Consider the following 15,708-nt stretch of genomic DNA (forward strand, 5'->3'; position numbering starts at 1 on the left):
GCTGACAACAACGTATAGAACAGAAGTCTTATTATAATATTATATGATGCCTGAATTACCCCTCATTAAAAATGAAACAAACGATTTATCGATTGATCAACTAATTTCTTAATTATTATTTATCCTCCTGTTGAACTAGAAAAGTAAAAGTAAGGCACAGCCATCATTTTAGTAGATGCTAGAGATCTACTGGGAAGAAAAAAAGCATATAGGTTAGCATCTTTTCTTACTATTTATCTTTAATGCTTAGAATCCAGTTGAGATAGACCTAATACCAACAATTACAAGTATATTTCTAATGCAAGGACAACAAAAACAAACTGGTATGGATCTAAACCTTGTGTGCTTTTAAAATGCATAACAGCTACTGCAGGCTCAGTGTGTTGGACTTACTCTCTCACCAGGTGGGCCAGGAGGACCGTCGTTGCCTGCTGTGCCCTTCAGCACACAAAAACAAATCATCATCAGCTCAAATTAAAAAAAAAAAAGCAGCTCTGTTTAATTATGTGACAAAGTAGCAATTTAATTGAAAAGTCTTGACTCTTTGTGAGTAGTGTTTTGTTGTAACGGCTATAGCATCAGGACCTTGGGTCCAGGTTTTCCTGTTGGACCTCTGGCTCCTCGAGCGCCCCTGGGACCCTAAAGAGAGAGAGAGACAAAGTCATGTTAAGCACACGACTTTATGGCAACAACAGTCTAGTTCAACAGCTATAATATATGCACATAATTTGACTGGAAGAATAATTTAAACGATTCAACAATGTTTACACTAATAGCCCATTAATCACAAAAAATATGGCGTGAACAGGACCTACCGTCGGACCTCTTTGTCCTCGCGGACCAGATTTGCCAGCAGTGCCCTGTTAGGTAACAAAAAAATTAAAAAAGGCTTAAGCACAGATTCTGCTCGTCTGTCCTCATCCAGCATTAATCCACTTAACAAATGAAACCCCATTAACATGTGTTCCACACAAAGCATCTCTTCTACATCGAGCAACAACCAGAGAACAGTGTGTTCCCTGTTGAAGCAGGGAACACACTGTAGTGACTCATTATTTCCTTTTAACTGATAAATAAACAATAATTTGTAATTACAGGACACAGTGCAATGTCATTTACCTGTATGGGCCTACTAAGAAAACCTTGAATTTAAACTGTGATCCCATTAATAAATGTAAACGGCTCATATGGAAATATAAATAAAGAGTACAGGAGTTATGTTCATTGAAAGCAAAGAATTTTTAAGTAACTATTTGGCTTCTCACATCAGAAGAGAAATTTTGACTTTGGCTGGATTGCTTTATTTCACAAAATAACCTCTGTGTGCCAAATAAAGCTGTTAGATGGACCTGGCTTTGGTCAAATAATACAGTTTAAAGTATCCACTTAATAAAAGATTTTTAAGCCAATTTATTTAATAACTTTTTATACTTTTAATAATCTTTATATTAAAGTGGATTTCAAACTAATACTCTCTCCCACTACCTCCACCTTTAATAAAACGAATGGTGTTGAGCTGGGGATATCTGGCTTACTGCACCCGTCAGTGGTGAACGTGCAAATATGAAAACTCAAACAGCATCTCAGCAACTCTCCAAAACTGCGTGAGTGCAACTCTTTTTCAAGCCAAGAAATGAGGCCATGGGCTCAATGAAAGCACAATTGTTTCCGCACCTTTTGTTCTCTCCCTGACATTGATTTCGCTGCTGTTATTCATTTATTTATTTATTTATTTTTGTGCCGAGTCACCATGCAGATGCTTTGTAATGGGAATCAATTTTCTTTTGTGCTGGGCCGTGATGTCGTGGTGATTTTCATACACAAAAACTTAATGCATGTGTTTTCTTACCCTGCCTCCTTTCTCGCCATTGGCTCCGGGGAATCCAGGGAAACCGCTTGAGCCCTGTCGACAGGAGGTAGATATGTCGTGGAGGGAAAGTACAGAAACACAAGAGAAGCTGTGAGGGTCAGCACATGCATAATAATTAAAGCTCATCCTGTATTTATCTGCACTGCTGTTGCATGTCATTTTCAGTTACTTTTACACTGTTAACCCCACGCTCCTGTCAAATAGCCTGAATCAAGAGTTTGAAACATAAAGGGGTTAAAAAAGCTGTTCCTTATCTATACTGCGCTATACTTCTTGTTAAAGAACATTTTCTCAGTCCATATAAAATAATTGACACACTGAAACAAGAAGAGGGAAACTTTACAACATGGCACAAAATATCTTTAAACACGAGACAAAGTGACATTTTCTGTAATCACACTGTGAACAGGGGGATTTTTTTTAAAAAGCTTACCTATTCTGCAGAGCCTCAAATGTTGCATTGGGGACATTCAACAAAAATTGAATCCATGGCAAACTTTACCTCCGTAAAGCAATAACACTAAAATTTTGCACTGCCAAAATAAAGCTGTGTTGTTTACTCATTTAGGGAATTATAGCCTTGTTAGTGACACCTTATTAAAAAGTGATGCCAATTTTTTTAAAATATATTTTTGAAAAATAACTAAAAAAAATAAAAAATAACCAGCGTGCTATAATATGGGATGTTTGTCAGCTGCGTTATTTCCGAGTAACCTGGCAAACCCGATGACTTGAAGTACCACAGCCAACAAAGTAAACCACCATTTAATATTTGTTATCTATTATTATCCAAGAAAAACCCCCAACAAAAAACCTTGATTTTCACAAACGTACCTTAGGTCCTTGTCTTCCAGGATAACCTGGCAATCCTGGGACACCCAGTTTACCCTGAGAGACATTAACACCACAAGTAAGCACAGGAATACAATTTTAGCACAACTGCAGTCAGAGCTATGTTACCTTTTCTCCAGCAAGACCAAGAGGACCAGATTCACCAGGGGGCCCAGCTCTGCCTTTAGGACCCTCAGGACCATCCTCTCCACGGGACCCAATCAAACCAATTTCACCCTACAATCAACAAATATATAACAACATATCTTAATTTTCCATCCAAATAGTAAAGATTCAACTAAATGTTGAGTCATCAGTGTTTTTATTTCAGTCAAGCTCCTCACCCGGTCTCCTTTGATTCCCATGTCCCCCTTGAAACCCGGGAAACCGTCCTCACCCTGAAATGAGAGAAGTTAGTGAATTTTCTGGCATTTTTGGGGTTAATTTACTATATTCTTGCTAAAAGCATTGTTTAACTGTCTGAAATTGATTATTTTTTCTAAGAAACTCCCTGAAACTTTTTTAAAAAAGTTATTTTTTGAAAATCTTTTAAAGCTTCAGCCTTCTTAGGTTCACTGTGTAAATCACAGGATTGACAGTGCTATCTGCTGGTCAGATAGTGGAATAGCACCTGCATGGAAACGTAAAGCTGTTGATATTTTCATCCTCTACATTTGCAGCAGTGCCCATTCACTTTTATTTGTGACTGTTTATATACCGATGTACCAAATTAAAAAACATTATATAATTTCCTCTAGTTTTAAAGACACAAGACACTCAGTATATCTACAATACACCGAATGATGCTCGGGTTTATTGACTTTGTGAAACTCGTAAATGGATTGAAGGACACGATTGAGTTCATCCAAACTTATTACTCTTTTCATTAAAACTTTCACTTGTCCATGTTTTCAACTCTCTGATGCATAATGCAGTACTGAGCACGTCTGTTGCCACCAACTCGCATCGCAAAGACCACACGCACACACCTCAAGAAAAGCACATCCTTTATTCATAACAAATGCTTTCTCCTCGAGGTTTTGGCTTTTGGATCTCTTGCTATAAATAATTCAATAAAAAATGATATGAATACCTGTCATTGTAGTAAGAACAACATCTCTCAGTCAGATAATGGATTTTTTTTACAGTGACACAGCTGTATTGATCTTGAATAAAAGTTATGCCTATCTATATATAAAAAATATTAGTTTAAATTCTACATGGATACATGCACAGTTCAACACTTCAGAAACTGCTTGGAGTTGATTGTAGTGGGCTTTCAAAAATATTCTAGAGCATGACAGCTTTACATTCAACAGTGGATCGAGGGTCACTTTAAGAAAGTCTCCGTCTTTGCTGAAGAAGGCTATCGACTGACCTCTACATTCAGGCTCCAGCAGCTGTCCACTCCAGCTCAAAGGACTCAAACCAAAGCTGGGAGTGCTGGTAAACAGCCACTGTTGGAGAGGTCCTGCCTGTGACGTTCAACTATCTACTAGCTGTTCCCAAACATTATTTTTGATGCCTTCAGTTTTATCACAAGATGAAGTTTAGACTGACAGTCTGCAATTCACTCTGCCAACTTCCTTAACAGAAACCAAGGGAGTTATCCCATTGAACTGACTCCCATTTGGTTCTTTACTTTGACTTTAGCAATACATTATGTATAATTATTAAGCTATTTTTGTTTATATTTTATATAAAAAAATTGTGTAAAATAATATATATATTTTAAAAAGACATATATACCTTCTCTCCCTTTGATCCCTTGAGACCACGGACACCATCTGCACCCTGCAGGACAGAAGCCAGAGATTAGAATGATGACAATGACGTCTAGCAGGACAAACTCCTGTAGAATAATAAAAAGCGTTTGGACAATCAAATACATGCCTCATCAAACATCATACCTTAACACCACGAGGACCAGGATAACCAATGGGACCCTGTGGGCCTGATGGACCCTGGAGCAAAGAAAGAGTTTATGATTACTGGGGCTAACGCTTAGCAGATAAATGCAGATGGCATTAATAATAACTTGTAATTACATATTTAAATACCCGATTAGTGTCAATTTAAGATGGTTCGCCATTACAATTGCATCGTAAACAATCAGTGTTGGTCAATTATTGAACCAAGCTAAACTGTAATATTAAATACTGGCACAACATAAGCTCAGTTAACAAAATGTTATGTGATCTGAATATGAATAACAATTAAAAAGTGAATGAATGAATAAATGAACAAATGAAAAAAATAAAAAAATAAATAAAAATAAGATAAAATTCTGTGACTTCAAAACACCTACTTGGGCTCCTTTCTCTCCAGGTGGCCCCTCCTTACCAGGATGACCCTGCAAAACAAAACAAAGACATCACAACATGGTTAAAACTTGCAAAACTATTGAACTTATTGAATGCTGTGACCTAATGTGTGTCACTGAGCTACGTGATGCAACCGTTTATGATGTTGAAGCAACTTCACAAAAAAGAACCCCAGCGTTTCTTTCTGAATTCATATTAAGATCAATTTCTAGCTTTTGTGCTGTCCTTCAAACACATGGCAAACAAACAAAAGAGTTACTATTTCAGAGCAAAGCTGAATTGTAGTGCATTCACACAATGCTGCATTAATTATAAGGGTAAACTTGTGTGCTCTATGGTGCTTTTTTGCAAACAATAGCATAGTATATTAGCAGATATACTACAAGTACAAGTTTTTCTAGTAATAATATTAAATTAGATATTTGTGTGATGGCCACTGATGAAGTAAGGTTTATCGTACAGACAGACAGGTTGCCCACAAACATATGGGATCCTTTGGCCTCTGACATCCCGATCTGAAGTGTGACATTGAGGTAGAGGGCTGTAAATCACCAGGCTCTGGCGCCTGAGGCCAGCTAAGGCTGTCTGCCTGTTGAACTTACACACCTCTCCAAGTAAGGGCAGTGAAGGAGGTATGACATGAACAACTACGGGTCGAAATAACAAATCCCGTAGGCTATTTATCAAATTTCTGGTGATGGAAAATGCCACGAGAGATGTCTGAGGTACAGTTCTGCCATGTTGCACAAAAAGGATTAAATAAAAATCAAAATATTGTCCATGTGCATTTTTTGAAGCACATAGCTTGCACAACAACTTCATTTATAGTCTCAAATGCATATGAGATATTTCAAGAAAAACAAACAAACAAAAAATCGGGCCATTTCCAAAAATCATTACCAACAGACTGAAGGTATAACACAAATAAGTCAAGGAGTCACTGTATATGTGTGCATCTGTGTGTGCACTGTCTGTTTTCTTAGCAATCTACTTTCCACTTGGTGGGTTTATGCAGAGGATTCAATAGAGAATACTGTTGTTTCAGGTCATTTGAATGAATGGTTCTTATTTTACGGTATAAGCTTTTTCTTTTTTCTGCTTTCACAACTTCTGATAACTTGCAGGTGAGACGTGTGAGACGAATATTCTCAAAACCACCTCCACATGTAAATTTTCAATCTGTGTGAGTTATGGCCACCACAATTTTACAATGTTCCAGACATGGTTCCTGACTTTTAAGGGGAAGCATGTAACTAATTTAACTTGGGTTTTGGTTTGATTTTTTATTAATGACTGCACTTTTGTTTGCATACTTAAGAGCCATTTTTAGTGAAAATGTCCATTTCATCTACTCAGCACCCATAGTTAAATTCTTAATCTATGGGAACTAAAACTTTCCTTTATTTTTGCAAAACAAATAAAGGAAAGGCTCTCAAAGTGGATTGTCCACAAACTAAACTTTGCATGTCTATTGTTTCGCTAATCCTCAATGATCTCGTAAGTACATTAGCTGTGCAGCTATCTTTGAACTTAGTGGTTATATAAAAGTGCACAATTTCCCCATATTTAAACGGCAGATTCAGTACTAAACTACTACTAATACTAGTACAAAATAAAAAGTAAAAAAATAGCACCCACAATTTTAGTGAATATTAAATGAGTAAAGTGGTGTTAGATTATCTTGTTTGTGGGATATGTATGTGTGTAATATTGATATACAGTATACATGTGTTTAGGTCACAAGAGCACTCACAGGGGGCCCATCAGCTCCAGGTAATCCAGGCAACCCCGACCTGCCCTGAGGTCCCTGCATGAGGAAAAGAAAAAGACAGATTTAAAAAAACATCCAGGATTCTTATGAAGATCACGTGCAGGTTCAAATAAGCTAAATGCAAGTTTTTGACTTTAGCATAGATTCTTAGTTTTGATGAAATAAAACTCAAGGAAAAAGAAATTCTATCATAAACAAAAAATAAATAAACTGAATTTAAATTTTAAATTGTAGTTAGATAAATACAACTAAGCTTCCTTAACAAAGAGACATGACAAAGAAGCATGCAGTACATAGCATACTTAGCATGAATCTTGCTAACTTGCAGATACCAAATTTGCCTTATTTTACCAAATAATGCAAAACTTACATCAAATCATGGGTTTTTATATCTTATATCAAATACAGTTTAGTGATTCGGCAACTTAATAATTCCTCGCACAAGACTACGTTTTTTTGTACCAACAAACATTTCATTCACCAGGTACAAACCGTAATGCTTTAATAATAAGCTTTCAAATAATGAAGACAGAAATAAACACACTTTTTCTCCAGGTGGTCCAATGGGGCCTTGAGGACCAGGAAGACCCTGCAAAACAAGAGACAGATAGAGATGAGAGTCAATATAGCAACAACAGGCATGCTCAAACACATGCGCAAGCTGGATAAACTGAAGCATTTGTTGGAGCTGTAAATAGTTTAGCTGGTAAAGAAATGTTAAGCCTGTGTGTTTAAGTGTGCTTGTTCTTTCTAAGTGGGGTATATTGGTCCTTAGCATTCTTGCAAATCCTTAAATATTTGTTTATGTGCTCCCATATATGCATTTCTGAGTCCCTACCTGCCATTGCCCTTTATATTTGTTGGTTTGGTTGTGTTTCTGTCCTTGTTTCCCATGCTTTTGTCTTCATGTCTTTCAGCATTAGTTATTTATCTTTTGGTTACTTTCCGTTGTACTGTGAAAGTTCGTCTTCCCATTTGTCTTGTATTTTTACTTCCCACCTTTGCTCCTTTGCCTTCTATGCCTGACAGTCGGCCCATGTGCCTTTTTCCCCACTTGTGTGTCATTTTTTAAACCAATGCTCAGTGTATACAGAGGCTACAAGCAAACTGTCAAACTAGCTTAGGAAGAATCCTAACAGAGGGAAGTGACACAGAATCTCTCTGAGTGGCAGCCATAATAACCCTTAATAAAAACTGGATGAATTTTCTAATGACTAAGGAAAGGTGCTCCAGTGATTCTTTCATCCCCTCCTTCAGCAGTAGATAGACTAGACCAATCCTTTTATGAAGTGAAAGGAGATAATGCCCTCCCATTATTCATAGCGACATAATACATGAACATCATTAACTGCAATGAGCATCACTGACATGTGACAGCTAAATGTTCATTAGTAGTGCCGTTTCTATTTGATGCCAAAACGTGCTGATAAAATTTGAACCTTCAATGAGAGGTGACCTCTCCGGTGAACGTTATTTGTATTTAATGATGAGTCCGAATTCCGTCCTTTGTAACAAAGTGATATTTTTCACTGATTTCTCTCTTTCATAAGACCTGCATGTAACAGCACAGTAACACTGCATGAGGCATCTAAGATGTATTTTGTGTAGTCCATCTTTGAGACACTGTTTCACCACATCAGACCCACATCAACAACATCCGCTGCCACATTATTAAGCTGTCTGAGATTCTCTGACCGCTGCACTTCTAATTTCCTAGGTCCTTATGAATTCTGCCTCACACTTTTCTTTGACCTCATAATGTTTTCCACTGAAGCACAACATAACACTATCTGATATGTGCTTATATATTTATGTGTGTGTATGTGTGGGTGTGTGTCAGCTTGAAGCAACAGTTGTAGAAGCTTTGCAGGAATTAAACCAACACAAAGACAATGAAAACCAAACCAAACAAATAGTTCTTCTCCTAAGATAAGTCCATGGAAAATATCCCTGCACTGCTCTTGTCTTTGCTTGTTTCAGGTGCAGTGATGACACCTCGTGATTGATTCGTTCACCTGTGTCCCAGGGATTCCCTGCTGCCCGGGTGGGCCTGGCTCTCCTTGAGGTCCCTGAAAAAAAAAGAAGACTGTCAAACTAGACAAGAAACATTATTCCCGGAGCAACTCTCACAAATACAGTGCAGTTGAATTACACCCAGTGTGGCACTGTTAACAGGTGTGCTCTGTCGCCAGGACTATTTACTCTCCAGATCACAAAGAAAAAACAATGATATCTCAGGGGATAAGTTACAGAAGAGTTTAATTAACTAATTGAAATATTTTGGTATGCCTACTTTTCCCAATCTGCTTCATATACTCCAATCTGGAATATAGCTGCCTTTTTACTGAGCTTAATGTATTTTACTTTGGTTACAAAAGCAAAGTCCAAAAAATTCCACTCTTTCCTAAAATACCGCAGCATGTTTACTTAGGAGTCCAGGACAGAAATAAATGAAAGAGAGGCTATACTCTTGGTGGACATTTATTTCTCAAAAGCAGCAAAACTTATTAATAACACATTTCTGTAAGTTGTTGTTATTTATATATATTTATCTTAACATAATGTAACTTTTAACATATCTTTAAGATATAATGATCACAGCAGACTCACAACTGAGCACTGAACCTTTGATCTCACAGCTGTGCATCCTACAACCTAAAAGTTAACTTTAACAATGCGCACTGAGTAAAAGCATCTGTATAGTTCAGCCCAGGGTCTGAAGATCTGCAGCACTAAAAGCTGATGTGGTCACATGTTGGTGACTATAATAATGAGGAAGCTGTGTTTGTACCATGTTTCCTTTTGGACCTTGAGGACCATCAACTCCAGCAACACCCTGCAGAGGACACATTAAACAAGACTCGTGACCGATCATATTAATTGCAGGCAGTGATACTACATGGGGACATGGTAAAAGTCAGAGTACGTACAGGTGATCCAGGGGGTCCTGGAGGACCACGAGGTCCCAGCAAACCTCTTGGACCCTATGAGGAACAAACGAGTTCAAGTAAACTGAGAATTGTTTTATGGTCATAATATTCATGAATAATTGTCAGAGGGGCACTACTGCCCCTGCTGGATGCTTGTGTTAGCTTTTTTAAATGACTTAAGGAAGATCATGTTGCAGCTTGTTGTAATTTCATAGATCTGGGATGGCATGATATAATAAAACCAGGAGCCTTACACTCTCTCCAGCTAATCCTCGAGGCCCAATCTCTCCATCCTCGCCCTGAGGGAAGAAACAGACAGAATCAGAGAAAATGAAATACAATGATCTTTACTGAACTTTTAGAGTTTATCATATTAATTCAAATAAACCAGACCTGGAAGTAAACAGTGGCATCTTGTATTATAAATTAGTAATCATCACTTTTAATTTTAGGTGCTCAAAATCCTCTATCAGTTACAGCTTATGTTAAACCACTGCAAACATAACTGAATGCACCAACAGCCAGGAGTTGGTTACGGTAGTTTCATAAGAAGAAAAGGTTAGACACAACCTCCCCTCGTTCCCAGTTCCCAGTCTCAACCCAGCTGCTGCTGCCTGAGGGCTGAGCTGGTGAAGCACATCTGATCTAAATAAGTATGTTGATGATGCATCTCAGCTGAGTGCAGGTATTTGTGAGATAAAAGAGGAAGCATTTACTCTCTGTCCATCCTCTCCAGGGGCACCTGGGGGTCCCATTGGTCCTGGTTCTCCCTAAGAAAAAGAAGAAAGAGATCAGAAAGGCACACAGGTTGAGGTTAATGTCACACATTATGATGTTCTTTTATTTATTTTGTAGAATTTTCTAGTTGGAGCTTTTAATTTGAAAACTACATTAGTGTCCTTTCAAACACTGGTTACTTTTTTGTTTCTTCATCCTTGCATACTAAACACATTATGTTTTCACTTCCTGCTGCATCTCACTATACTGTAAAAGCCTTCATACCAAACTTTTGATGCTATAAACCATTGCTGGGAATGAACTAAATACGACATCATAACACAGATTTCGAATAACCAGGTGACAGGCAGGATGTCGTACTCGACAGTGATTTCATTGGTAATTTTTCAATGTACAAACCAATTACCGAGCTTCAGTGCGTGATTAATGCAGGTACATTAGTGGAAGCCATGTAGCAAATTATAAATTGTTAATCCATTTTCCCCTCTTGGCATAACAGTTCTTCACTCAGCACACTGAAATTTAAGGATGTTACTCAACATGATCTTAGAAAGATACTGAAATTCCAAACTACATCACCCACTACAGCCAACTAAAAGAGATCCAAGATATCCAAACCTTTGGTTATTATTGTAATCTAAGACGGCTAATCCTGTATAACTGAGAGAGTTTGTTTTAATGCCAGTTTTGTGACTTATCACACGAGGAAGCAGTGTTTTGTTCACCTGCTCAAAAACATCTAGAGTTGTTTCTCAGGCAAACAATGCTCTGTTTTATATTTCAGTGGATAAATCTCACAGCTATTCTAAATCAGAGAGCTCTGCAAAAGGAGCAGACTGCACATGATTTAACGTATGAAGTGCCATATTATGCTCACCCTGTGTCCTTTTTCACCAGGCAGCCCAGGAAGTCCATCAAATCCTCTGTCACCCTGTAAGGAAACAGTACGCAATATTACAAAAGCAATCTTTATATGGACAAGAGCACTTCCACTATTTGCTCTTTTCTAGTGAAATAAACTTTAAATGTTATGTAGCAGCATTTGTACCTTAGAACCTGATTCTCCAGGCATCCCACGAGCACCATCAGCTCCAGCACGACCCTTAAAACAGAAGCGAGATTAAAAATATGAATACAGATTTTGATACGGCGGAGACGTTCAGAACATAACTATGGGATTCTAGATAAGTAAGATAATATTTTTTTTGTTATATCTGCTTTAAAAACACGCACTTTTCTATTTTGTATTTTAGTATCAGTCTCCTTTTTCATTTCTGTAGAAAACTACCAGCGACTACGTTCTATTTATATCATCAGACAAAATGTCAATATTTGTTTTTTCATTTAGATTTACTCTTCCTGTGAACCAGTTGGCTTCCTGGATGTTACAAATTCTTACCGATAGATGAAGAAAATGAGTATTTGTTTGGTTATTATAATCAGTAAATAATGAATTAAAACCAAAGAATATGTTTATTTTTCAGATTTGACTCATTTTTGAAGGGCAGCTTACATTTCTCTTATTAACTCTATCTCCTCCTTGCCTCACTAGTTTTTAGGGAAAACGTTAGAAATGACAGTGCAAGATACATTTCATCCACTGCATCCATACATAACTAGCTTGCATACTGTTTATTTAATTAAGCAATATTTAATCACATTTTGTGACATTAAAATCAGCTAAGGTCCTGCATTTTAATTAAGCTTGTATTACTAACTTGCAAATGACTGGTTTATGTTTATTAGTATCCAATTAGGTCACGATGTTTGGCCCTGCAGAGGGACTGAACCGTGACACTAATTGCACCCTACATTCATAGTCAGTGTTAATGTTTTGGCATTTTCAGACAGATTAACTGCCCAGCCATTGATCCGAGGATTGGAGGGACCACAGGCCTTTAAGCACATCTCAAGCAATTGTTTGTTGGAGTGGAAATAAGCTTCTCAGCTACTGAGGAGAGACGACAAGTACAAACAACCACACAACAAACACAGAGGCATGCAAGCACACACACACACACACACACACACACACTGCAGTGCGAGTGCTGGAGGTGAGTGAGTTCACTCACCCGCTTGCCTGCCTTGCCAGGCTGCCCTGGGGGACCTTGGGTGCCACGAGGACCCTGTAAAAGCACATGAGGACCAGTTTGGTGATCAGCAGCACTATTTGTTTCTCAGTTTGTGTGAAATGTTTTCACCCATTCATTAAGTCATAACTTATCCCTCACCTGAGGACCAGGGTCTCCACTTTCACCTTTCAATCCAGAAATGCCAGGTGGACCCTAAAGTAAGAGAACACAAACCAAGCATGCTTATATATACACATCTTTTCAAGCTTTTTTCACAGTTTCCTTCAGGACAGATTATGGAAAACAGTTCTTTAAAAAAACAGCAGATGGCGACATTTTACAGCACTCAAACCATATACCAATGCTCATCAAAATAAACATCACTGCACCGATTATTTTTAAGCACAAATTGGCACATATGATATTATAAACTGCAAGACACTCCTATCAGATTTTTGAATCATGGATTATATCCACCTGGCTTAAACGCTGATCTTTATTTGCTGCAAACAATCAGCTTCTAAATGCTTTGTGCCAAGTTAGAGTTCAAACTTATTTGCAAGACTAGCCTGATAGCTCCAGGTCTAGCTGGCACCAGAGGCCTAAGATTACACATACAGGTACAGTGATAGATCGGTGTTTTATCTGGCATTCATCTCTGGGCAAGTCTTTTGTAGGGTCTTTTCCTGGAGATAAGCTGTGGATCTTGTATCAACAAGCCCGAGAAAAAAAAAGTTTGCCCAGTTGCAATATGTAAAGCAGCTGTTAACATGTGTGTTTTTCCTCTGTTTCACTGAGCAACAAAAAAAACGTACTACTCTGTATTTGATTGTACTTTCTTCTAGTACCAACAGTACAAAGAAAAATGCACAAGCAACAAAAGAAGATATTTTATAATCCAATCTAATGAAACACTGCATTTTTAAAAATGTGCATTTGATTAACTTAGATATATACAGATATATATATACAGATATATACAATGGCTGTAAATGACAACTTTAATGAATACAATAAACACAAAACTATGAATAATAAACATATTTAGAGATTGAAAAGCTGTGTTGCAGCATAAATTCCACAGGATAAATTCTCACTCACCACTGGCCCCGATCTTCCCGTCAAACCCATTGGCCCAGAGGGTCCTCTCATAGCCAGCTGCAGGTATGGGCACAGACAAGAGCAAGGTCAAATTTCACTGAGGCAAAAAAAACATACTTTTTGCAAACTGCATAAACAGCACATGACGCATATCTTTATGCATTTTTCAGAATTTTCCTTCCCATTTTACATATTTTGATAGTCTGTTTTCTAGTATCCTGGCATGTCTGTACTTAATAATCCTTTTTTTTTGGTCTTGGTTAAGAAAGTTGTGGCGCTGCTCGCACTACATGATCACTACATCCTATTCTGAGATGCCTCTCATCTGGACTGCAGTAAACATTCTTTATCATCCTCCAGTTGCTGTCTCATTGTGATGACTTTAACATTTTATAATCAGATTTAGCAATTATTCGGTTTACCTGTTCAGTTATTGGGTCTAAAGTGAATTGTCTCTTTTTCTAAGTGCCCATCTCCTCTTCCACAAAGATGCAAAGACTACACCTGTTTCTTAGCCCACCCACAGACGCTGAGCCCCTGAAGTATTTTTAACAGTCTCTCCTGCCTGTCCACCTGTTCAAAGTGGCCTTTTCATGCTGTTGCTCTTTAGCCCACTCGGCATGTCTCCTTTTAGCCCCACAAGGACAACAAAATGCAGCACAACCCCTCCTCACCAAAATGCTGTCTCTGTCTTCCTTCCCCTCCTTTCCCCCTACAGCTCTATGTAGCCAGCAAGAGGGGGTAGGGGTTTGTCCACAGCCTTTTGGTTTCCCTGTGGCTTTTAAAATGTTGTTTCTACTTACTCTAGCCTGTGAAAGGATCGCCTGCGCCTGGGCTTCTTGGGCCGACACCACTGGACCCTTCTCACCGTCCCCGCCGAAACGGAACTGTTGGACACACACAGACAGCGCATTTTGTTCAGCTCACTCTGTCATCACTACGCAATATCCTAAAAATGATCTTGGTTATGGATATATGATAAGTTTGGATGGAATGTAGTTCTGCTGTATGAGCACTTACTGGAAGCATCAGCATGGTACCAGGGGGCCCCGGCAAACCGTCAGCACCAGGCAGACCAGGGCGTCCAGGAGGACCCTGTGATACAGGAGAGGCAAAAAATTATTAATAGCATCAACATTGAAAACAAATTATGGCACGTGAAAAAAGTGTAAAAAAGACATTTCCATAGCTGGTTATGTTTATAACATCTAACCATTAGCAAATCAGTTGTGGCAAAAGCTCTCTGGCAGTTTCCTGTGGACTTTGTCACATCTTTGTTGCCACTGTCGCCAAAGTGCTTGCTCATATGATTATTGGGTTTTTCTCTGTATGTATTATTGTAGGGTCTACCTTACAATATAAAGCGCCTTGAAGCGACTTTTGTTGTGATTTGGCGCTATAGAAATAAAATTGAATTGAATTGAATTGAATTGAATCTTTGTATGTACTACCATTTATATTTTGGCTGAATTTCAAGAATTTATGATGGTACAGATTGCTAAAATGACTCAAACACGAGGGGGCGGAAAGCAAATTTATACAAAATGTAAAAACATAATTATCTATATGCTCTGCACTTTCATCAGTGCACCCTGTGACTCTGTATGTGTGTGTGTTGACACTTAAACAAAATGATTGCCTTTACTAATTTGCTGGGTGTTTATATGTCTCTCTGTCGATCTATAGATTTTAACTAAACTGCATAGTTCATGTTCAGATTAAGGCTCTGGTCAAAGATGGGTTACACTGACCCTCACTGAGTACTTTTTTTCCTCTTCCCAGATTACAGCCCTGTTTGACATTTTTTACATTTTCTGTCCATCTGTAACTACATAATAAGTATCTTTATCTGAGCTACAAAATTACAATTTTTACCCGACACACTGATGTAGCTAGTGTGGCTGTAATCATGTGTCTGTGTATGTGTGTGTCATCACGGCAAAAAGGCAGACGCGCAGATACCTGCTATACCAGGATTCACAGCAATTTGCTGCGTGTTTGTTTGTCCATATGTCTGTAGACAGGCTGTGTCATGACAGCATCAAAACTATACTATTTACATTCGGGACAC

General features: G+C 38.2%; 1 protein-coding gene across 1 annotated transcript in view; it reads right to left on the bottom strand.

The window, feature by feature from the left end:
* col11a1a (collagen, type XI, alpha 1a) overlaps positions 1-15,708 on the bottom strand; it is a 70,257-nt gene that overhangs the window by 32,958 nt on the left and 21,591 nt on the right. The window contains 24 exon segments of the mRNA XM_013913773.1: positions 394-438; positions 586-639; positions 816-860; positions 1,850-1,903; positions 2,705-2,758; positions 2,831-2,938; positions 3,046-3,099; positions 4,451-4,495; positions 4,612-4,665; positions 5,010-5,054; positions 6,779-6,832; positions 7,341-7,385; positions 8,812-8,865; positions 9,588-9,632; positions 9,727-9,780; positions 9,981-10,025; positions 10,443-10,496; positions 11,342-11,395; positions 11,513-11,566; positions 12,537-12,590; positions 12,696-12,749; positions 13,638-13,694; positions 14,441-14,524; positions 14,658-14,732. Coding sequence (XP_013769227.1) covers positions 394-438; positions 586-639; positions 816-860; positions 1,850-1,903; positions 2,705-2,758; positions 2,831-2,938; positions 3,046-3,099; positions 4,451-4,495; positions 4,612-4,665; positions 5,010-5,054; positions 6,779-6,832; positions 7,341-7,385; positions 8,812-8,865; positions 9,588-9,632; positions 9,727-9,780; positions 9,981-10,025; positions 10,443-10,496; positions 11,342-11,395; positions 11,513-11,566; positions 12,537-12,590; positions 12,696-12,749; positions 13,638-13,694; positions 14,441-14,524; positions 14,658-14,732 — 1,341 coding nt within the window.

The sequence above is a fragment of the Pundamilia nyererei genome, unplaced genomic scaffold, assembly GCF_000239375.1.
Source record: "Pundamilia nyererei isolate P.nyererei 1_Seehausen unplaced genomic scaffold, PunNye1.0 scaffold00150, whole genome shotgun sequence".
Lineage (NCBI taxonomy): Eukaryota > Metazoa > Chordata > Actinopteri > Cichliformes > Cichlidae > Pundamilia > Pundamilia nyererei.